Genomic DNA, 25,687 nt, shown 5'->3' on the forward strand with positions numbered 1-25,687 from the left:
TTACATTTAAATTCCTTCCCGTAGCATAACTGAAGTATATTGTGAGTAGAAAGGATATTAGCGCCAAATAACTGTAAAGAAACAAAAAAGTAGTATTATTAATCAATAGTAATAATAATGTTCGATTATTTATAACGATGCATGATAAATGGTGAAATAAGGGAAGAATACAAAGCTGAGATAAGTCTAATAGAAAAAAATAAGAATGATGTGTTTATATAGGTACTTATAAAATTAAGAAAGACGGGTATGTGAATTAAATGAACGAAGAAAAATTGAAAAAAAATGTGCGGTGAATTTGATATCGCTCTTTTATATTTTTCTTTCCTTTTTTTCTATATTTTACCCGTAATAGGTTTATAGATATATCCTGTCCATATAAAATAATCGTTTTGTTAATGCCAGTAGAAATGAGGTTACGAAACATTTAAAATTAATTTATTATGCCATTTTGAAGTGTGTGTCAAGTTATTGACACGTTATTTCCAAGTCTACATCGAATAAGTGACAATAAACCAACTTTATAAGCAAAAACACCTAATACACGTCACTTTAATACAAAACAAAATATCTTTTTGTTTTGTATTAAAGTGTTTTTTTTTTAAAACAAAAACAGAACAGTTTTAATTGTTAACCGGGTTCACTTCCCGGAACTCACTTCATGTCAAGCTTTTTATTGAAAAAATATACATATTCAAATATAATTTTAATATTTATTACAATACCATATCAATTTCATATTTTATATTATTTTTTGACATCTCATCAAAGATGAAGAAGAATATGGAGGTCAGGGCATTTACGGGGCCGACGACCGTCATAGGCTGGTTTAAGTGATCACTTTACACACGTGTAACATTCACCAATTCTACCCATTTTTGACAACCACACTACTCAAATTCTTGGAAGTTAAATTTATATATGAACCAATTTTGAAACATTATTCTTGAATAACTAGAACTTCACTAGAGACATCTATTGGTGAGATGAAAAGAAGCTTTTTATTAATCAGAAACTCTTTTATTAGTATGTGAGGTCCGAATCCTAGGTTATAATCACACACAGGAGAAATGCCAGAATATATAATTTTGATTTTTATTATATAAGCTTATAATTTGACCAGATATGAAAATAACTCCTGTAATTGGAGACAATCGAGTTTTTGTGAACAAGTATTTGGACACTCTAGAAATGTTGTTCATATTATGTGTTTAAAAATTCAGTTATTTTAATTTTACTCACAGAGTAAGGAATCGAATCTAAAACCTCAAAACAGAAGGCCAAGATAACGCCACGCAGTTAGACCCCAACTCTATCAATTCCACAGAGTTATGTACTACAACCGATTAATTAAAATGATGAATTATCAACAACAACAAAAAACAACCGACTAACGGTTTTGAACCATTACCACGGTGTATATGTAGTATGTGTGTGTATTAATGGATACACTAGCGAGGTGAAAACTGAAAGAATCCAAGGATATGTGGGTGATGAGAGATATATTGTAAATCTTAAGCAGGTAGCACGTATGTACGAGCATGTGGGTGGACTTGCTCCCATTCGAATTACATACTTACACCAGATTCCTTCTTTTATTGGGATAGTCCAAACACAGAAACTCGTTCTTATTAACTAAAGCATACAAATTAGTTAATGAAATAGGTTATATTCATATCTAAGAGGAGGTTTATTGAAATTTAAGCAGATAAAAACGGAATCTTACTGTCATATTATGCTATTACGATAGCAGCAAATTACTATTATTTGATAAGTACATTTTTATTTCGTTTGTAAAGGATTATTTCATACATTACTCAACTTAATGAACCTCGAATAATGAGCTTGATTAATTTTTAAAACTAACACGAATACTCGTATATACAATTTATTACTATATATTTTTAGTTGTTTTCAGCTAAACTGGCAGTGCCCAGTGGAGTCCTGGTTCCTACCTAAATGTATAGAAGTGAAGCAAGGAGTTGGCAAAAGAAGGATGAAAGTAGTCAATATACCGACAAATATTTTAATTTTGATTTAAGAAAGGCTGATAAAAATGCGTTAATATTTTAATATATAAAAATAATGATTACAATTTATATATTATATTTAAATAAAAAAAGTTACTAACATAAACCATTATGAAGATCATAAAGTAGATACTGTCCGTTTGAATTACAACTAGCATTAATATCAACACTTTCAAAGTTGTAATTATTCTAAGGTGCCTACCTTAGAATAAATTAACCCTTTGCAAACGACACCATTCATAGACGTACTATTTAAATGTTATGCATCAGGTATCATTCAGATTCAAAATTTATGTAGATAAGTATATTAACAGATAAATTTAATAATTTTACTGTCTGTTGCCTTTTGTATGCTGACGATGCTGTGCTTTCTTCCCGATAGTGGGAAAGATCTGCAGGCGTTGGTGACAAAGGTGTATAATGTGTGCAAGGAAAGTGATTTGCTGTTTTTTGCAAAGTTTTATAATAAAAACGGCTTTTTTAAGTTGTTTCTCTTTAAGGGTATATACTCTCAAACATACAATTCTACGAGAACATTTTTTAGAGAATAAATTTTGGAATTTATTTTTTTTTTAAATAAATATTTAATTTTTATATATTTTTATATTTTTATAATCTGTTTTAACTATTCACATTTCAATGAATCTTTTCTTTTAAAAACTATGTATTTATTTCGAAAAAAAACTTATTATTTCAATACAAAAACGGCGTTTAAACAAAAAATTCAATTACGTTAAATGTTACCTGGGTTTAAAGAAAATTCAGTTGTGGGCTATAAGAATATCCCGCCTTAATGCCAGAGAACCAATTTGATCCATTTGGTTTGTATTTATACAGAATAGAAATTTATTTCGGTCAAAAAATTAATATAATTACTCTACATAGACAACACTCAATGGGTTAGATTCTTATTATTTCATATTCTAAAGAATACGAGTTTAGGATTGTCATGTGCTATCTTCCGATCCTGGGTCCTGTAACTGGTTTCAAAGCGTTCCTTAAAGTTACGAGAATCATATCAAACCTAATAATAATTTAATAGTCCTGTTTCCATCCACAGTGATGGGTGTGATAATGTTCCTATTCCTTCACACTATTCAGTCTAGACTTACTTGTATGTATCTGCATAGAATTTTATAGTCACTGTGCTTCTTATAATTTGATAATAAACATATTTAAAAAAAATAAATATTATATTGATTATAAAAAATCCTCTTTTGCCAAGCAATAATTCTACATTTTTTACAATGTTTTCTGTTTCAATTTTTTTACATCGCTGTATTAGGAATTTGACAGCCGCCAAGGCTAGGAACGCGTGCGTAGGATATATTTTTTTTCTTTTAAACCGTTATCCGCACCCCAATGGTGCCTAGGACACATCTTGATCGTAAACGCATGAAGGAAGATGATCAGCCCTCCGCTTCAGGTACCAGTCCAGGGTAATATTGAATAAATATTACAGTGAAAAAATCACTTATATTTATTTGACCCCCCCTGGGAATCGAACCCGGAACCTCCAGAACAGTAGCCGAGCGTGCTGACCATTACACTACGGAGGCGGACATGATAATAGTAGCATATTATAATCATATGAAATTTTAATTGTAATCATATATTACAATAACTCAAAAATTTTGTCTATTACTACGGAGACGGACAGTGTTTGGTATATACTCATACAAGAATTGAAATGACATTTCGCTTCCTATTTACGAATGCACATATGTAAATGTATAATTAGGTTGTAGCACATGCGCGTGCGCCCTAATAAAGGACTAATTAATGGAACCGTGTTGATGTATCGACAGTATTCGGTATTTAGAAAGCTCCCGGGTAATGTTTACCCAGATGCGAGGCAAATTTAGAGCAATGGAATATAACTGTTATGCATATATTTTGAAAAAAATTGGAAAAAAATAAAAAAAAATATATATATATATATAATATATATATATATATATATATATATATATATATATATATATATATATATATATATATATATATATATATATATATGTAATAAAATAACTAGGTACCTACCTATACATTTTATTAAGTACCTACAAATAGTACCTACATAAAACAGTTCTACCAACAGATGTCGCATGCGTCACTCAGAAGAAAACAAAAGACTTCCGATAATATTATTAACTGTCAGAATCATATAGATATAAAAATTATTGTAAAGATTAATTAAGAATAAACTTTTATTGTCGTTTCTTTAATTACAAAGCAACACATTGTTTATTTTATTATTATACACCCACTTTACATATTATTTACACTTTTCAAAAGGAAAATATTACCACGTTATAAAACGACAATTTTGTTAATCAAAAATAAAGAAACAAAATAAAAATAAAAATGGATACTGCTCCTCAAACATTACAAAACTTACTAGAAAAATTAATACAAAATGCTCAGGTAAGCAAACATCAAAATTTAAAAGATATTTCAGAGAAGTTCATCATTGAAAAATTTACAAGCAAAAATCCTAATGCAAACCAGTGGATGGATATTTTTGAAAAAGAATGTATACGTTTTGAGGTGACAACGGATGAGAAAAAAATTGAAATATTAAGATTGTTTATGGATAAAAGTTGTGAAGATTGGTACAGTTCGATGATGATAAAATTTTCCATGAACTCAGAATGGATAGTATGGAAAAACAACTTTTGTAAAACATTTACAAACAAGGGATGGAACCATGTAATGTTTGCATTATCTTTTAAATATAACGACGGTTCCTTGTTAGACTATGCCATAAGGAAGGAAAAACTTTTGTTGGAGATGAGAAGAACGATCGACATGGGTACCTTAGTAGATCTTATCGTGGCTGGTTTACCAGAATTTATAATTAATATGATTGATAGAGAAAAATTAGAAGATACAGTCGATTTATTCAATGAAGTAAAAAAACACGAAAACATTGTAAATAAAAAAAGGTTTTCGGATCAAAGAAGATATGGAAATCTAAGAACTAGTGGTAAAATTAAAGATAAAAGTCCATGTAAGATTTGTGAAAAATTAAATAAGGGAACTCGATATCACCCTGAAGTAACGTGCTGGTTTAGAACAAAGGAGGATGATAAGTTTAATAATAAAAATACTATCAGACATGTAAACAATTCAGTTATAGAAGCTAAGTTAAACGAAACCGATCAAAAAAACGAATAGTAACACCATTAATAAATGTCAAACTATTACTAAATGATCAAATTGAAATATTTGGAATTTACGATTCAGGTTCAAATGTTTCTCTAATAAATTCTAAGTTATTAAAACTAAAAGGAAAAGGAAACAATATGAATGAAGCAGATTTAGTAACAATTAATGGTGTTAAAAAGACAAACGGTTTGACGACTTTGAAAATAAAAATATTTGAATTGGAAAAAAACATTATTTGACAAAAATAGAATAGGCTGCGAATTCAACGTAGGAGACATGGTGTATGTGGAAAATGGAAACAAGCTAAACAGAAAAAAATTGGATGAACTAAAAATTGGACCTTATAAAATTATTGAAAAAATTTCTAACTCAATATACAGAATTGATACAGGTCACAAAAAAATAAAATCAAACCTTTATCATATCACTAAACTTATACCAGTCCCTTCACTACAAGAAGATGATCCGGAGGACGAGTGAAAATTTTACTATGAATTTTCATCCCCAAGGGGGGAGATGTAATAAAATAACTAGGTACCTACCTATACATTTTATTAAGTACCTACAAATAGTACCTACATAAAACAGTTCTACCAACAGATGTCGCATGCGTCACTCAGAAGAAAACAAAAGACTTCCGATAATATTATTAACTGTCAGAATCATATAGATATAAAAATTATTGTAAAGATTAATTAAGAATAAACTTTTATTGTCGTTTCTTTAATTACAAAGCAACACATTGTTTATTTTATTATTATACACCCACTTTACATATTATTTACACTTTTCAAAAGGAAAATATTACCACGTTATATATATATATATATATATATATATATATATATATATATATATATATATATATATATATATATATATATATATATATATATATATATATTATATATTTATAAATATGTTTATTTATTTAAATACACCATAACTAATCCTTATTATATCTAGAGATTTAATTTGCAAATAAATAAACAATAAAGAAAAAAGAACTTAAAAAACATGATAATATATAAAAATATAAAAATAATAAAATAAAATTGGCATAGTGTATAAAACAGAAAATATTGAACACAAGGCAAAATGCTGCAAAAGGTACACTTGTATATTGATAGAAAGTAAAATTGAAAAAATGGATCGAACCATATTTTTTCTCTAAAAATATGAGACTTACATAAGTTGAGCAATATCCAAATCAACAACCCAATGAACTGCAATAAATTCCGATTATTTTTAATTGCCTTATAAAGAATTGAAATTTCCGTGAATATTAAAAAGACGCGTTCACTTCCACTTTTTCAGCACATGGCTCCCGGGCGCCGGAAATTTACTAGCGGATATGATCATTTTTAAATGGACGAGGTTAGGATATTTAGGACTTTTTTTACAAGGTCAAACCTTTGAACGACAGTAACTCGAGTAACTCCAACAGTTTGCTGGAAAGAGCATTAACGATTGAAATATTTCCGGTCAGTTTGTTTATGAACTGTGAACATTTGTGTATGTTCGTACTTGCGAGTAAATTCCGAGTGGAGAATGGGAGGAACTAATTTGTATTATGCTAATAACTCTGAACTTCGTGTCAATGCCACCAGCTCTCGAGTCGAGGAGAAGGTTCCCGAGAGAAAACCACAGAAAATTAGCTCCTCTAAGGATATTTCGATGAGCCCATTTTTTAGCGATTTTAAACAATAACACTCTCCTTATGATTCATCGTTTACTTTGTGTTATACCACTTAAGCCCTAGATCTTAAGCGTTCAAATCACAACGCGCTTGTCCGCGTTCAGGGCTGGACGTCTCTTCACACCCATTTTTTTACAATGTAGATTGGAATTTTTTCGTTTATTGGAATATATATTGAAAAAATATTTAAATATATTTTTTTAACTCCTTGCCTTTCAATAACTCATTTCTTTTCAAAACCATATATTTATTTCGAAGAAAAACTTATTTTTTCAACACCTAAACGGTGTTTTAAGCAAAAAATTTAATCATGTTAAATGTTATCTGGGTTTGAAGAAATTTAAGTTGAGATTTACAGAATATTATGCCTTATGATTCATCGTTCAATTTGTGTAATACCACTTAAAAATACTACTTCATGACTTCGTACTTCATAATGTTATATTACCTTACCACGAAGTTAACAAAGCTTATAATATTCAAAATATATTGGACGATTATTCAATTAAAATGTCGAATTAAATGAGTTTCATTGTTTTTAATATCCTGAATAAAAAATAATAACGAGTCGAATATGGTTGGTAATAGAGGCAGGGAAGGACCAAAGAAAACTTGGCATAATCAAGTATTTCAAATACTCGAAAGTGGTCTGATCAGGAGTGGAATAATCAGCGGGTATATGTGAGGAGATTCATGAATGTGGAAGAGGATAAAATTGTTTGCAAAGAAAGAGTGTCGTTTTATTCTCTTTGTCTATCCCTGTGGGGAATCAGCGTGATGGTTAATTAGTTACATATCCTGAATTGATTTTTGTATAGGGAAACCTATCCACCATATTTATATTACTATTTAAGTATGTATATTTTTACACGGTATCGCGTGGAGCGTGGCTACCGTATAAACGGAGAGTTCAGTTTATGCAGAAAATATGTGATGACACATCAGCCTAGATCAAGTGTGTAATTTTAGCATGATGTATATTTAGCACAACTTAATGTGATTACAGATCTAACCAATTACTACATTGGGTACAGTGCGCGTTATGGTTAGTTACACTTTATGAATGGACCAATGGAGGAATACTAAATATTACGATATACTATAATTATAAGTTATTGTAGATTATTTGTTTCACTATCTGGCATTATTTATTTAATTATTTATTCACACAAACGCCCAGAGGGCTTTTACAAGTAAAAATTCAAGTTACACAAAAAAAATTGTTACAAAAATATGTAGTTAAATATAATATATTAACATTGCTTAATGTTTATTTTATATTAACAATTGCTTTTATATATTAAAAGCATTATTAACTTTGTGGTATGGTAATACAACAGTCTTATCATTATATCAACAATCTTATTATATTTTTTTAAGTGGTATTTTTTTAATTGGTAAATGTTACACGTGTGTAAAGTAAACCAGCCTATGACGGTCGTCAGCCCCGTAAATGCCCAGAATTCCATGTTCTTTTTCATCTTTGAAGATGTCAAAAAATAAAATATTAAATTAACATTATTATTTTAGCTTTAAAAAAATCAGATATTTTATCTGTTCCGGACTTCTTCAGTCCAGTTGATGGCGATGTTGAAAGGGTTCACATTCGGATTACAGCGCGTTTTGGATTACGGAGCGTTCGGATTAGCGAGCCGGTACTGTACTCTAAATTGAATGTCGGGTAAATAGAGCGTGAGATTACTCTATTAGTATGGTATAGAGTGGTACACGTCCTGTCTAAGTTCAGTCTGCCGACTGATTCGTAACAATCATTACTCACTTATATACAATATTTAATTGTACTCCCGGATCTAATTGACACCTGTTTTTATATTACTAGTTTTTAAACTGGACAATTTTAATCGTAATTACAGTAGTGAATGCGACCATGACATACATTGTTTCAATGTCAAATTAAGTACATACTACACCGGAATGTCACTTATAACCAGGGCTTTTTTAAACAAAATGTTCCCGGAACTAAACTCATATCAAGCTTTTAACTACAAAAATAAGTTCGAATATCATTAAAATTTTCATTACAATATTTAAATAAAAGTGGAGTTCTATCCAACAATTTTATTTTATTTTGGTATAAGTATATATTATACGTTACCAAAAAATACTTATTTCTATTCTATACATAAAGTTTGTGTCTGGTTGCGGTCCCGTGGTTAGTGCCACGGACTCTTGAGTCAGAGTTTCTCGGTTCGAACCCACTCTACCACAATTTGATACCTACACATTTCAAATAATGAGCCGCTTATGCTCACAGAAATAATGTGAAATTGGAGCATTTTTGCAAATAATAAAAAAAAACAAATATTTTTCTGTAATAAAATAGTAACAATAAATAAATGTGCTCTTTCCCATACTGTTCAGTACTTGTAAAAGCTCGTACTTAACCCCCAGCATTACACATTTGTACAGTTAGAATGTTACCTTCGAGTCTTGTTGTATGAGTCGGTTTATGTCTCTCGCCACTCAAGTCTCTGAGTAATGAGTAATCTAACTTATGTTGTGAAAGGTGGGTTCAGAGCGTGGTGTATGGTGTTTCTCAAAATGAGATTAATCGATGTGTTTATCATCGGGTGTTGATGCTTTATTGAATCTTGAAGAGTCAGTTGACTGATGCGTTGTCAAGAATGTGTGATATTTTATAAAACAAGGGTTTCAATTCAATATTTTTTTAATTTTATTTTTTTTTAATTTTTTTATTTTTCATAATACATAGATACATTCAAATATACATATTCATTTCATATATACATTTATTATACGCATTACGGCTCTTTAGGCATGGCCTGTGTTGAGCCGAATACTAACATGTTAATACAATTTTTTTTTTATTATTTTTTTTTTTAATAATATATATATTTTTTTATTTTTAGATTATAAACATAACATACAGGAGATTTAAAAAAAATTTACAGTTTAAAGGTTTTTCAATAAGATAATTACACCTGGACTTTAATTAATTCACTTTCTACCTTGTCCCTTCCAATGCTAAGCAACCATCGACGGACACTGTTTTTAAAGACCTGATCACTCCTGGAAATCTTAATGGTTTTGGGCAGCAAATTAAATATTTTTGGCGCAAGGAATGAAAAAGTTTTTTTTGTTTTTTTTTTTTGTTTTTTTGTTTTTAATACGATATTATATACTATGTTTATTATTTTCATTATTTAATATTTCGAGTCCCAAAAGGAGAAACCAATTTTCAAAAAAAAAATCATTCATTCTCCAACTATTTAAGGGTGAAAAATATATATATTTTTATTTATTTAATTATTACTAGAAATTAAGTTATTTTGGATTTTTTAATTTTCATAGTTATTCATTATTTTGCCTTTGTGTGGTACTGGGTGTAATATCGACGGCCTCTACGTAAAGTACTATATCTGCAAATCTGTTACTTTACAGGAGAGAGCTTGGAAGATTTTTTCAACGTATTTTTTTATTATTTATTTACGGTTTTATCTGAAATTCTAAACTAGTATTTTACATTAAAAAACACGATAAAATAATGTATTAAATCGTTTTAAAACTTTATTCTTTGTCAAAATTAAGTAGTTAGCCTTTTAGGAGTTCGGATCATTTTGAAAATTCGATGTAGATTGTAGCGTCTTTTACGCCTGAAAACTAGGCGTAATTTATTTGATATTTTTTTTTGTTTGTTTACATTTGTAGATAACGGTCAGTTGATAACATACACCAAATATCTCAAAATTGACAAAAATGTAGTTAGAGCACTTTACGTAGGGCACGTCGATATATTAGTACTTTATTATTATTCATAGCATATTATTTCAAAATTCTTCACTTTTGCTTCCCATTTTTCCTTTATATTCAAACTCTACTCCCTGACTCACACCCCCCCTTCCCCTAACTTACCCCCTTCCTTATTTATAGAACAAATAATTATTTATGCTTTAGTATATATTAAGACCTGAAGATGGAAGCATAGCTTCCGAAACTAGTCGTTATATTGTAATCAAAAATTAAATATAAATCAAGTGTTAAAAACAAGTATTTTTCTTTTATAATTTAAAGAAAAGTTCATCTTTGAGATACCAACCAATTCTAGTAAATTCAAGCAATATGTTTGAATAGGAACAATATACATATATAGAAGTTCCAAAAACTTGAGTAGTATAATATGGTCAATCATGGGTAGAATTGGTGAATGTTACACGTGTGTAAAGTTATTACTTAAACCAGCCTATGACGGTCGTAATCCCCGTAAATGCCCAGACTTCCATATTCTTCTTCATCTATGTTGAGTTGTCAAAAAAAACTACTTGATTTTCCTCATGAATTTAATCAATCACAATTTCAAATTGATCGCTATTAAAAATTATAGAGACCATATCAATATAATGCCAATCCATTCACATTAGTTCATTAAATTACAAAACGAAATTGATGCTTAATCTCCCGGAATGCAACACGAATCGCCGTCGCGATAAATCTGGAAAGCTTTAAGCGCAGTGTCGACGGGCGGCTGTAATTCTACCCGAAACCTTTTAAAAGTCTCACGACCCGGTAGAAAAAAGAAGAGGATTTTTTTTATTTTTTCAAACTGGAATTATTATCTCCGGACCAATCAGAGGGCGGTATTACGTAAAGGGTTCCTTTTTATTCGTACGCCAGGACCGGTTGCAGAAAGGCCTTTTTTAAATTTATATAATTATGGAGGCCCTTACCAAAATGTTACATTTCCATTATAAATAATTTTAAGTAATCAGGAATTCAAATTGATAAAATTGTTACGTTTTGGAGCGATTTAATGATTTCATATTGGTTTAAAACAGGATTGGTCACGTTTTATCGCAACTTTAATTAAAATTTTGATAGAATACAGTAAATATAACAGATTTGCATTTAAAGGATTTATTGTGCAATATTGGAAATGTTACTTTTTGGGTAGAAACTCTTATTTTTTACAAAACTGTTAATAATGTTACTATATTCGCCGGGAAAAATCTCGGTGCATGATTTAATATCAACATTTTTGTAAAAATAAATGTAAAAAAGTAAAACTTACTAACCACAAAGCAAAAGCGTTAAATATTAATCGTATCATATTGAAAGAAATGAATATAGATCTGGGTGTAAAATATTGGTAAGTGGGGAAATTATGGAACCGGTCGATGTTTCGCGGCAATACTATGCAGTAACCTAACGGTGCATAGGACACTGCATCGTTTTGACGCAGTGTTACCTTGATCGTTACTTACACGAAGGCAAGGTGATCACTCCTGCGCTTTAGGGCCCGGTCCAGGGTAATAATTAATAAATATTTTAGTGTAAAATCACTAAAATTTATATTCACCTCCCCCCTGGGAATCAAACCCGAGACATCCAGCACGATAGTTAAACACGCTAACCATAACACCACGGAGGCGGACTTTACTATCCTACCTGCAAACAAGTCAAGTAGAGGGCTTTGCTTTTATAAATACTTAAATTAAAATTAAAATGTGGGATAAGTTTTTGATAACATTGCCTTGCGGCCCTGACAAAGTTGTCGAAGGTGTCGTTATTTCATAATGGAAAAACGATCGAATAAAAATACAAGGCACCATACCCCGCGCTAGGTACCTACCGGAGCCCAGTGTGCCCAATGTGCCCAGTGTGCCCAGTGTGCCCAGTGTGCCCAGTGTGCCCAGTGTGCCCAGTGTGCCCAGTGTGCCCAGTGTGCCCAGTGTGCCCAGTGTGCCCAGTGTGCCCAGTGTGCCCAGTGTGCCCAGTGTGCCCAGTGAGCCCGGTAGGTACCTAGAGCCCAAGGCTGTACGACTTAACACTAATAACCAGGTATTTGCTTTAAATTATAATCGGGCACGCGGCGGGCATACTGAATAACAATTATTTTAGTTTTACATTCAGGACCGTAAATCATAAAACAATTCGGCGCAGGAATGCGAGTCTGAGGCATGAGGAAATTATCCTGCGAGGTCTGGTTACACCTTAATGGGGTCATTATGGACGTTGCATGCGCACCTTCGGGACGCTCAATCTGTGACGTCATGGATTCCTGCACTAATCTTTAATTTATTGGATAATTGGTATAGCGAAAATTTCTCCAGAGGCGCTTTACAATTTGCAGTAATTTTAATATTTTGAACGACATACGTAAACAATTATTTTTATATATTTTTTCAAAACTATTTGATGTGGTTACAAAAATATTATATTAAGTTTGTTGACATCTCAACATAGATGAAAAAGAATATTGAAGTTTGGGAATTTACAGGGCTTACGGCCGTTATAAACTGGTTAAATTGATCACTTTATACACGTGTAACATTCACCAAATTCTATCCATGATTGACAACAACACTACTCAAATTCTTGAAACATCTAGATTTATTGATCAAACTCGTAACACAGTTTGTGCGAGTTCACCAGCGATCTCTATGGTGGGATGAGGAAAGCTTTCATTAAACATAGAATCTCTCATTTGTATGTGAAGTCCGAGTATGCTGGATTATATTTATACCTGAGAAACTATAGCCAGTAGTTTGAAAATTTCCTAAAAAGGTGAAACAATTTTTAAAAATATAATATACAACTTAGTAAACTCAAATCAGTGATTGATATTAATATTTTGAGCAGAAATATAGAGTGATACAAATTAAACGCCATATCAATAAATAAAAATTAAATATTATTCCTTCTTTAGTTAAGTGAAACTGTTATTTCGCGACATTTCTATGAAGGGTGACGAAAAGCTTTAAATGACAAATAAACCACCCTAGATACATACCTATATTATCAAATATTTCCCGCCAATTTGTAGCTTGTAACAAAGGTAGAAAGATGGGTCTCAAACGAGACCCTTTCCAAAAATATACCTTTAAAGGCTTGAATATCATTGATTTTACAATATTGACGTGATAAGCAAACTTTCACCTTTATATCCCTAGTAGACGCCACTTCGCGCTCTCATTGCAAACGTAAGTGCTGCCATCTAGCGAACGAGCATAAATGTACTGAAATTCGAAGGTAGTCTTTTCTTGAAAAGGAAGAAAAATTTCACATATTATCCCTCTAAATTGGTGATGAATTAAAATTTGTAATGCATAAACGTATGAAGTTGACTGTGTAATACATACATATACGATAAGCCAATTTATGTAGGTAAATATTAAATTTAGGAAATTTTCTTACTCGTTCATTTAAACAATGAATGTATTTGACAAAACGATGTACGGTCGATGTTCGAATGGTGAAATAAGGAATCAATTTTAAGCTGAGATAAGCATAAAGAAGAGTTGGCCGAGATGGTTTAGAAATGTGGAAAAAAATACAATAAACACACTTTAAAGAAACATAGATTCACATACCTCTTTCAGTCAAAAGATCTTGGATTATTATGCAATAAATTATCTTATTTTATAAAAAAAAGACAGGAGGGTTCAATTCAAATGCTCTTCATAAACATTCTTTGACTCTTATATTGAAGGTTAATATATACAGGGTGTCCCATAATCCAACGTATTCCTTTTAAGGGGTGTAAGGCCAGCTAAGGAATATGAGACACCCTGTAGATATAAACACACATTCTCACATGTGATATTCAACTTCGGGGGGACTCGACATGTCAATATATGAATATAATGCAAGGTATTCCTTTTAAGGAGTGTTAGGCCAGCTCATAACTCACCAAAAAATAAAAATATGACCTCCGTAAAAGTGCCTTAGTTTTCGAGATATTTCCACTTTTATGAATTTCCCGAAAATGTACCCCTTAGAATAGTTATTTGAGAGCCACTTCTTCAAATTTTTGTATTTAGGATTAAATCAGCTCATTTTGCATTAAAACAGCAGATATTTAAAAATATCCAGTATAAAAAATTGCGTTTATGCAGGTCTTCATATGCCAATGCAAGAACACCGTCGTTTCGAGAGCTTATAGAAAGTTCTGGGAGTAATAATGAACGCTACTGAACCCAGTACACTTATATTTGCTGGAATTACATACTAACCACATCTTCACAAATGACTTCGTCTATAGAAACGCAGCATGGGTTTATAGCTTTTCTAGTCGTTAATTTATAATTATTATATTAGATATTTCTGTTCAAATTAACACTTCCGTGAAAACATTTCAAGTTCAGTTACCACAGCGGCTCTCAAAGTTTTTTGCCGACGGGGCCCTTTGCGAACACTAAATATTTTACAGTCTTAAAATAAGCAGTACCTGGTTTTTATTAATTGATTAATTTTAAAAAAACGTGCTAAGAGTATCAGAAATGTAGATCCCAAAAACTTATCTGGCATGAGAATTGAACCAACCTAAAGGTAGACGACTGCGGGGCAGACCACCTAAGAGATGGATTGACAGCTGGGAATCAACTACCTAGGGAGGCTTACCTAACCTAACTTCTCTTAAAAACAGGCCACAAGGCCTACAAAAATAAGAAGAAGATGATTTAATTATAATCAATAGTGTATAAAAAAAATTACTTTATCCACTTTTGACTTCTACAGCAGTATAAAAACAACAAACAATAAAACAATACACACAATTTATTGATTCCACTGGAATTTGATTTTTTTAAACATTTAATAGATGGCATTAACATAATAAAATTACAAATATGTAGTTTTTTCCACATTGATTTTATTTGATCAGAGACCGAGTATCGTCGTCACCGACATCATCAGGCTGGTGGGGAGGCCAGACAAAATTCTTTGTTATATAGACGACATGGTAGGTTTACAACAGAGCCTTTTTTATCGCAATGGCGTAACAGCAACAGCAACACACAATACTAAACATTATGCATGGCGGACATCGTGTTTCTCGAGATCTGGTAAAAAATGTATTTGCTTGAGGATCAAAATGTGTGCTATTTCTTTTCTTTATTTTCCATTTAACCAGACTGAGCCACAAAGCCGGGTAAAGCTAAAAAAATAAATATCGAATGTCATACTCAATGTTGACAGTAGGTATGTATTATTCATAATTTCTTAAGATTTTCATATTTATTTTTTTTATTTGATAACCTTCCTAAAATAACCATCTTCTAAAATAACTTCAATAATACCAAACATATCGTTTGAACATTTAATATTATAAGTAAATCCAATTTGTTTCTCTTAAGAAAACACGCATAACACCTATTAATTTTGTAGGATTACAGCTTAATGCCGTTAAAAATTCGACGCACGTAAAGAAGTCATTAAATTAAAAATATCAATTACATATTTTTTATTTCTGTACCCCATCACTTGACACGGGTCTATCGTGATGTCGAACCTCCGCCCTTTGAGACCGGAGACTTGAGGAGTGTAATAATATTACATTTTTATTTAAATCCAGCATCCACAGCGGACCCCTGGCGAGCTGTTCGCACTGAGAGACAGCCAGAGGGCTAGGCTCGCTTTGACGGTGCCTACATACAAATATTATAATGTATTTACTATTTATATTTAATCCTAAATAGGTACCATGCTCTTTTACAATTATGCTTAAGACCAGAGACGTGGTGAAAATATCAAACTTTAAATACAACATTTTGAGGGTACCCAAATACTTTTTCACAAATCTGGATTATCTCCCACTATAAAAGTAATTTTAGTATTTTTTTAGCATCTCAACAACGGTAATGAATAATATGGAAGTCTGGTCTTTTACAGGGCTAACGACCGTCAAAGGCTTGTATAATAATCACTTTACACACGTGTAAAATTCACCAATTCTACCCATGTTGACAACCACAATATTGAAATTCTCGGATCCTCTAGATATATTGGATAAACTCGAAACACAGTTCTTGAATTCAATAGACTTCGCGAGAGACATCTATGATGGTATGAAGCAAGCTCTTTATCAAGCAGAAACTCTTAGTATTTAAAAAATGTTGAATACAAAAATTTAAAAATAATTAAACAACAATCTACGTCTTGCAACCTTCTCCAAACCCTTAACCGCACCCAATGGTGCTTAGGGCACTGCATCATATAAATGTTATCAGTGTTATCTTGATCGTAAACACACGAAGGAAAGGAAAGGTGTCGGTCCTCCGCTTCAGGGTTACATATATTGAATAAGTATTAGTAGTTGAAGAAGAAAAATATTTTGATATAAATCATAGATGCCTGCACACGTTACTACAAAGATTGGAATAAATGAATAACAAATATAAATATTTCGTCTACAAAAATTTCACAAGTCAGTTTTATTGTTTATTTTTTACCTTTTTTTCGTGCAAGAGCTTTTAAAGCTTTTAAAAGGTGTTAATAAGAAGTATGAACTTTTATCTATGGTTGCTACGCCACTGATCGTTGTAATTTCTCACCACTGCTATTCAAAAGCGACAGATTACAAAAGTGATACAACACAAGAATCACCATTGTAGTCCAAGATGAAAGCGATCATTTTTATTAAATTCATCGATAAGTTGTCGCATTGTACTGAAATGGTTTAGTCACATTTAGTGGGTAACCGCACTGTAATAATTTCATAAGTACAAAAGAGTTATAAGTTATAAGTCACTACATTATGTATATATATGTATATACTTATATGTATATATATATATATATATATATATATATATATATATATATATATAATATACATAGTACATATGAAGTCCATATCACAGCAGCCAAAATAATTATACGTAAACATATCGTTCACTCCTTTCAATAACGTCATAAATAAAAAAACTTGATTTTTCAGGAGAACGTTTTTACAGTTTACAAATATAATACAATGTATTAAAAATAAATATCAAGCCACTTATTGAACTTTTTACTGTGCAACAGATCTTTTTAGGTAAAACCTGAAGGTTTTTTCTCCATTTGAAAAATATTTAGTTTATTTAAAAAAATAATTAAACAATACCTTTTCTTCAAAATGTAAAAACAACACTTTCTGCCCTGTAGCGGGTAAAAATTAAGTTAAAAATATGCCGCTTTTTCTGGGATATAGTACATTTTCTGGACATTCCGAAAACATGCACAACTGAAAATTGGCAATTTTTGATTTATGACGTTCTTGAAAGGAGTGAGCGATATTATATTTAATTGTATTTTATAATATTAACAATTTTTGTTCATTTAATGATGTTTATCAATCATTTTATTGATATATCAAAAAAGATAAATCAATAAATAAGTCTAAGTACTAACGAGCTGTCATTGTTTTGTTTAAGTGATAATTTTGATGACAGTTTAATATTCACCATTTTTCACAATTCATCACCATATTATGTATAAATAGAAACGTACTACATATTTACAACTCAATAACAATTATGTCATTTTCCAATAAAACTTGTTTAATCTCGCTACTCATAAATTATTTTAAAGACTGTGCATTACTTTGAAACGTTAATTGGCTAAAATCAGGCGTTAAGAAACCTAATGACAGGGTTGCAATCATCCCTGATACCTTTATTAACACAAGGGAGGTAGTTAAATGAGAAATATCATAGAACCTTCATATCTCACGGTGGTAAATCGTGATCGCCTTAATTCCTACACGACATGAGGTAGGGATCAGGTATGAAGTTGTCCCGACACTGCGGATCATTATGAAAGGTACCGATTATATTACATAACCTATCCTCCAATCCCGGCTCGACAGAGCTACCTGTATGGGAGAGATTTGTGCAAGTCATAGTCTTAAACAAACATAAGCAACACTAACATTCTTAAAACTCAAATACTTTCGTTTTCATCGCTAGACGAACGCATTTCAAATCAAATAAATACACTCTTTTTATTATTATTTTTTAACACCTTAAGATAGATAAAAAAGAATATGGAATTCTGGGTATTTACGGGGTTTACGATCGTCATAGGCTGCTTTAAGTGATCACTATACGCACGTGTAACATTCACCAATTTTACTCATGATTGACAACCACACACTCGAAACCTTGAAACTGGTATATAAATTGTTCAAATTCCAAACATATTGCTTAAATTGACTAGAATGTCACTAGAGACATCTATGGTGAGATCAAAGAAGCTTTTTTTCCATATTCTTCTTCATCTATCATTGAGGTGTCAAAAAACATTTATAAAAATAACTCCTAATTGGAGATAATCAGATTTGTGAACAAATATTTAGACACACTGAAAATGTTGTAAATACACACTTGTTTGATGTGGAAATCAAATGAATTCGAATAATACAATTTTCTTTTTCAATGTATTTTATCATCCCTAATAATTCATTTATTCTACCATTATTTGATAATATCCACCATTCGTAAGTTACCCTCGATTTGTTTCGTCTTGTAATTTTTTCTAATAATATCTGTTTTAAAATTTTTAAACAATATTGAATTATTTGCATCAATTGAGCCAACAGTGATTTTATTGTATTATCTATTCGTATTTTATTTTAAGCGCCGTAATGGTTAATTAAATAATAAAAAAAACTACATTGGAACTACGTAAAAATGCCAATAAAACACACACATTTAGTATAAATTTACAGTGAACTTAAAAGAAATATAAAACAGCTATAAACTTTTATCTTAAAATTTTAATCGCTAAATCTTCCATGATCAAGAAATTTTCCGAGAATTTGTTGCATCATTTAGTATGAGATATCCAAATTTAATTTCCAATAAAAAATATTTTCTTGAACAACTGCATTTTTGTAAGGTTTCAAATCTCACTCATTACAAAAATGCAATTATCTCATTAACTTGCTTTTAGAATCTTGATTTCGTTATTTGTGATATTTTTAGATATTGATTGATAACTTCAATATCTAAAAATATCATAAATTAACTTAAGGTTAATAAATTAACAAATTAAAAAAGGTAGAAAAAGTTACATAATACTGCATACATCAAATCATTATTATTATAAAAGCATATACACACACATGTATATATATAAATATATATATATATATATATATATATATATATATATATATATATATATATATATATATATATATATATATATATATATATATATATATATATATATATATATATATATATATATATATATATATATATATATATATATATATATATATATTTATTTATATATATATATATATATATATATATATATATACATATATATATATATATATATATATATATATATATATATATATATATATATATATATATATATATATATAAATATATATGTGTGTGCGTGTGTGTGTGTGTGAGTGTGTGTGAGTGTGTGTGTGTACATATACCCGCGAAGAATATATTTTCTTGCCATAATTGTAATTATCGAGCCTCGTTTTAATAACTTTTACGTGATGAGATAAAGTTCTGAGGTAAGCCGCGGTTATTTCAAACTAACTCCATAATTTTGAACGTTAAACAAAAGCTATTAATTTGTTCCAAAGATAATTTTCATGCTCGTCCAACTTTATTGATGTTTAAAATATAAACTTCTCATTATGCATTTCCGACTTATTTTCTATAATAAATCATTTGAAGATATGTGTACGTACAACTCACAGCAATAATGATGAAAGCAAAATAAACGTTACTGAATATATTTCAATATAAATAGTTTACGTTTTTACAAGCAACTGAAAATAGCATTTATTCAAAATGTATATTTAATTCTAGAGTTACCATTTTTTTTTTTAATGCGAGCATATTTTTTAAATATTTAATTAATTATTTAATATTTTAATTTCTACTTCATCGATTGATTCGAACACCATACCGTTCACTCTTTGAGGCATTTTGCGATAGTAGATCTTTACATGGACATTTAAAGGTAGACCAAAAAATTCATGGATGCTACAGAAAGATAAAATGATTCGAAGGCATGGCCTAGTTGACGGAGTCAATGATAGAAACACAAAGCTGCAGCCCATCCCTTCATTAAATTTCACAAATAATTATTTAAGAAACACGTTTACTTTAAATATCTACATATTTCTACGACAAATCAATGTGTTGCTAACATTCACATGAAATACTATGCATTTATGTGACAGCGGGTAAGAGATGACATTAGAACTCATTCATTATTCGTCCATTATAATAAAAATAAGAAATGTTCCCAATACCAAGGGTCAGTGATTAATTGGTAACTTAAATGTTTGTATCAAGTCCTTTCAAAATATTGTGTTCACATCAATCACTGTTTTTCCTATACCTATTATAATGCAGGTATCAATCTAATACCCCAACTTTTGTCCCTTAAATTAAATACATGTCACATTTGTATGTATGGTGACATTTCACTATATTCAGGTCCCTACTTAAAATTATAAACCATTAATCATTATATATACAAAATTAAACTTAAATTAAACATCAGTTTCATACATAAATGTCGATTTATATTCTAAATTGATTATAATTTAACTAACTAACTAACCATCACGCCGCTTCCCCGCAAAGGTAGGCAGAGAGAATAGAACGCCACACCACTCTGTCTTTGCAAACATTCTTCGCCTCTTCTTCGTTGATGCATCTCCTCATACAAACCCGCCGATTATTGACTCCTAACCTGACTACTTTCAAGTATTTGGCAAGTACTTTCAAGTATTTGGCATACCTCATCGTACCATGTTTTTCTCAACTGATTATAATTTATTATTATAAAATTAAAGTTTATTTGGTAAAAATCGCTGTTTCTTAAAATCTAATAAAATGCGTGTTTCGATGTGTTTGAATGCAATTGTCAGGGAAAAACTTAGTAGAATAGAAATACAACATTTATACATCAAAAGTAAAAGTGGTTTAAAACAAAGATTTAGATTACAAAGCTTTCCAAAAAACATTAAAGAAAGGACTTTTATATTTTAATTTTTTATAGATTAAATTATATGATTGTTGATCTTTGAAAAAGTACCTACTCGTACATGCCTAAATTATTAAAATTCTGTATTGTTCGACATTTATTACAGTTATTAGGAGAAAAAAATAAAGATTTGGCATTTAATTTGTAGAACTCCATTTTAATTTATACTCGTTTTGAGTGTGTCCAAATACTTCACAATTCAGGATTATCTCTAATTAGGAGTTATTTTTATATTATTTTTTGACATCTCAACATAGATGAAAAAGAATAAGGTAGAATTTGTAAATGTTACAAAGGGTACAATTGGTGTAAAGTGATCAATGACGGTCGTAAGCTCCGAAATGCCCGAATTTCCATATTCTTTTTCATCTATGTTGGATGTCAAAAAAATTATATGAAACAGTGGTATTTAGAGCAAACAAAATTGCAACATTTTGAGTGTGTCCAAATACTTGTTCACAAAATCTGGATTATCTCCAAAAATAATATGAAAATAACTCCTGTAATTGTAAAAATAATATGAAAATAACTCCTGTAATTGGAGATAATCCAGATTTTGTGAACAAGTATTTGGACACACTCAAAATGTTGTAAATAAATTATCTGGTCAAATTATAAGCTTAATAATAAAAATGAAAATGGTATTTTCTGGCGTTTCTCATGTGTGTGATTATAATCCAGGATTCGGATCTCACATACTAATATAAGAGTTTCTGCTTAATAAAAAGCTTCTTTACATCTCACCAATAGATGTTTCTAGTGAAGTTCTAGTGATTCATGAACAAGGTTTCTAAATTGGTTCATATATATAGAACTTCCAAGAATTTGAGTAGTGTGGTTGTCAATAATGGGTAGAATTGGTGAATGTTACACGTGTGTAAAGTGATCACTTAAACCAGCCTATGACGGTCGTAAGCCCCGTAAATGCCCAGACTTCCATATTCTTCTTAATCTTTGATGAGATGTCAAAAAATAACATACGAAATTGTATTTTATTATTAAAAACACAAAATTAAAATTTGTGACAATTCTTTTTCTTTGCTATGGCATTAAAAATACTGTCTATAACAAGGCGAAACGATTGATGCAAATTTTATTTTAATGTATTTTTAATTAATACTTGCATATACAATTTAGTAGACTCTTAAAATTAGTGTTTTATTTTTATTTACAACATTTTGAGTGTGTCCAAACAATTGTTCACAAAATCTGGATTATCTCCAAATACAATTAAATATCTGGTCAAATTATAAGCTTGAATAATAAAAATGAAAATAGTATTTTCTGGCGTTTCTAATGTGTGTGATTATAATCCAGGATTCGGATCTCACATACTAATATAAGAGTTTCTGCTTAGTAAAAAGCTTCTTTCCATCTCACCAATAGATGTCTCTAGTGAAGTTCCAGTGATTAAAGAACAAGGTTTCTAAATTTATTCATATATATATAGAACTTCCAAGAATTTGAGTAGTGTGGTTGTCAATAATGGGTATAATTGGTGAATGTTACACGTGTGTAAAGTGATCACTTAAACCAGCCTACGACGGTCGTCAGCCCCGTAAATGCCCAGACTTCCATATTCTTCTTCATCTTTGATGAGATGTCAAAAAATAATATTTTATTTTTATATTTAATTTACATTTCAAGGAGAAAATATTTATTATCTGCTCCAAACTTTTGTGGTATTCCGATCGCCGCGGTCCAGCGGGTTAGTTGACCCCACGCGAGCACCCCGAACCCCTTGGGTCCTGCGAAGGGGCCATTAGGGGCCGTGAGCCCACAGTTTATGGGGCCCTCCCGCCCCGGTGGCCCTGCAGCTAGTATTGTATCACGTATCCCGACGGTGCTCGGCTCCTATGTCAAGGAGTATTAATGACTCGGAAATAGGATTATCTCTAACGAGGATCTACTCAAATTTTATTGGAACCGCTATTGAAAAGATTTGGGATGTAAAATGGTTTTTATATGTTAACTACTGCGGTAACCTAACCTTTGCTTGCTTTTTTTAGAATTAACTTCTTAATGGGGAAATCCTATCGTAATGACAAACTAGATACTCTTCTTCTTCTTCTTCTTCTAACCCTTATCCGCACCCAATAGTGCATAGAACACTGTATCGTATCGTTATCTTGATCGTTACTTACATGAAGGCAAGGTGATCACTCCTGCTCCTCATGGACCAATCCAGGGTAATATTTAATAAATATTAGAGTGAAAGATCACTTACACTTATTTGCCCCTCCCCTAGGAATCGAACCCGGGTAATCCAGTACCGTAGCCGAGCCTACTGACCATTATACTACGCAGGCAGATGATTTACTTCTTAATGGATGAAAGTCTAGTAACTTTTACTAACGTCAACGTAATGTCAAACGTCATTATTTCATTTTTAATGAAAATTTTATTTGGTAAAAAGCAATATTTTTTTAAAATTTATTGACACCGTATACGGTGTTTAAAAACGATGCAGAATGCATCGCAATATATGTCACAATGGATTTTAAGAAATAGTGAGTTTTCCCAAGTGAAACATTGAAAATGGATAGATATTTCCACAATGTGACTGCCGAATCAATTACTGAAATCATTTTGTCACTTTTGAAACGTTAAATTTTTTTATTATTTTTTGACATCTCATCAAAGATGAAAAAGAATATGGAAGTCTCGACATTTATAGGGCTGACGACCGTTATAGGCTGGTTTAAGTGATCACTTTACACACGTGTAACATTCACCAATCCTACCCATTATTAACAACCACACTACTCAAATTCTTGGAAGTTTTAAATATATGAACCAATTTTGAAACATTGTTCTTGAATCACTAGAACTTCACTAGAGACATCTTTCACCAGACTTCCATATTCTTCTTCATCTTTGATGAGATGTCAAAAAATAATTTGAAAATAACCCCTATAATTGGAGATAATCCAGATTTTGTGAACAAGTATTTGGACACACTCAAAATGTTGTAAGTTTAATTTTTAATCTACTATTTAATAGGTTTTTAATGTATTTTTCACATTTATCCCTATCCTTACTATCCTACCTGCAGACAAGCCTCTAAAAGTAGAGGCGTTGCTAGTTATTCCTTTAAAAAATACTATATATATGTGTGACATTCCATTTATTTTTAATAGATTCGTCACAGGTAACGAGTAAATATTATACTAAGATACTCAGTTTTCACGTTTTTACACTTTATCGCGTGTAACGCATGTACCATGTAAATGGGGAGCTCAGTGTATACATACATAAATCGTCCAGTGATAGATTATGATATCTTTTAAAGTGCTCCCTTCCAGGAGTTGCTAGTGAAGACTTAATGGATGATACAGTACTAATTAAGCAATACTGAGACATGCTGGAAAAACAGCGAACATGGTTTTATATTACTTATTGATTCGGCATTAACTCTGTGGAATGACATGTCGATTACTTTAAAAATTAAACACTTGTATAAAATCACTTAATAAAACCCTTATCCGCACCCCAATGGTGCATAGGGCACTGCTTCATATGAACACAGTGTTATCTTGATCGTTTACACACGAAGGAAAGGTGATCAGCCCTCCGCTTCAGGTACCAACCAGTCCAGGGTAATATTGAATAACTATTACATTGAAAAAATCACTTATATTTATTTGACCCCCCTGGGAATCGAACCCGAGACCTCCAGAACGGTAACCGAGCGTGCTGACCATAACACTACAGAGGCGGATATAATATCACTTACTGACTTTTGTTTCATAACATACCACTAGTTTAAAAAAACTAAACATAATATTGTATTTCTTCCATTCTCTCAGACGAATGTGTGGAAAATCATTCTATGACATAATCAATAACGAAGATATAAGAAAGTCATATAAGGCTGAATGAGGGATAATTGAAAACATCAAGAGGAGTTCTTTAAGGTGGTATGGACATGTGGAGCGAATAGATAACGAGAGAATGCCTAAGAAAGTATACGTTGCGAATGTGAGCGGGAGAACAGAATGAGGTCGGCCGAAAA

The 25,687-nt window shown here is 30.9% G+C and overlaps 1 protein-coding gene across 4 annotated transcripts in view; it reads right to left on the minus strand.

Annotated features, from left to right (window-relative positions):
• The window catches only part of Ppn (proteoglycan-like sulfated glycoprotein papilin), a 129,186-nt gene that overhangs the window by 36,610 nt on the left and 66,889 nt on the right, over nt 1–25,687 (minus strand). For all 4 annotated transcript variants that reach the window (XM_088261290.1, XM_088261289.1, XM_088261292.1 and 1 more), the window contains exon 2: nt 5–71. In XM_088261290.1, coding sequence (XP_088117416.1) covers nt 5–71 — 67 coding nt within the window. The remainder of the gene's footprint in view (nt 1–4; nt 72–25,687) is intronic.

The sequence above is a fragment of the Brachycentrus maculatus genome, unplaced genomic scaffold (assembly GCF_059751285.1).
Source record: "Brachycentrus maculatus isolate JH-2025_06_01 unplaced genomic scaffold, ASM5975128v1 h1tg000152l, whole genome shotgun sequence".
Classification (NCBI taxonomy): Eukaryota; Metazoa; Arthropoda; class Insecta; order Trichoptera; family Brachycentridae; genus Brachycentrus; species Brachycentrus maculatus.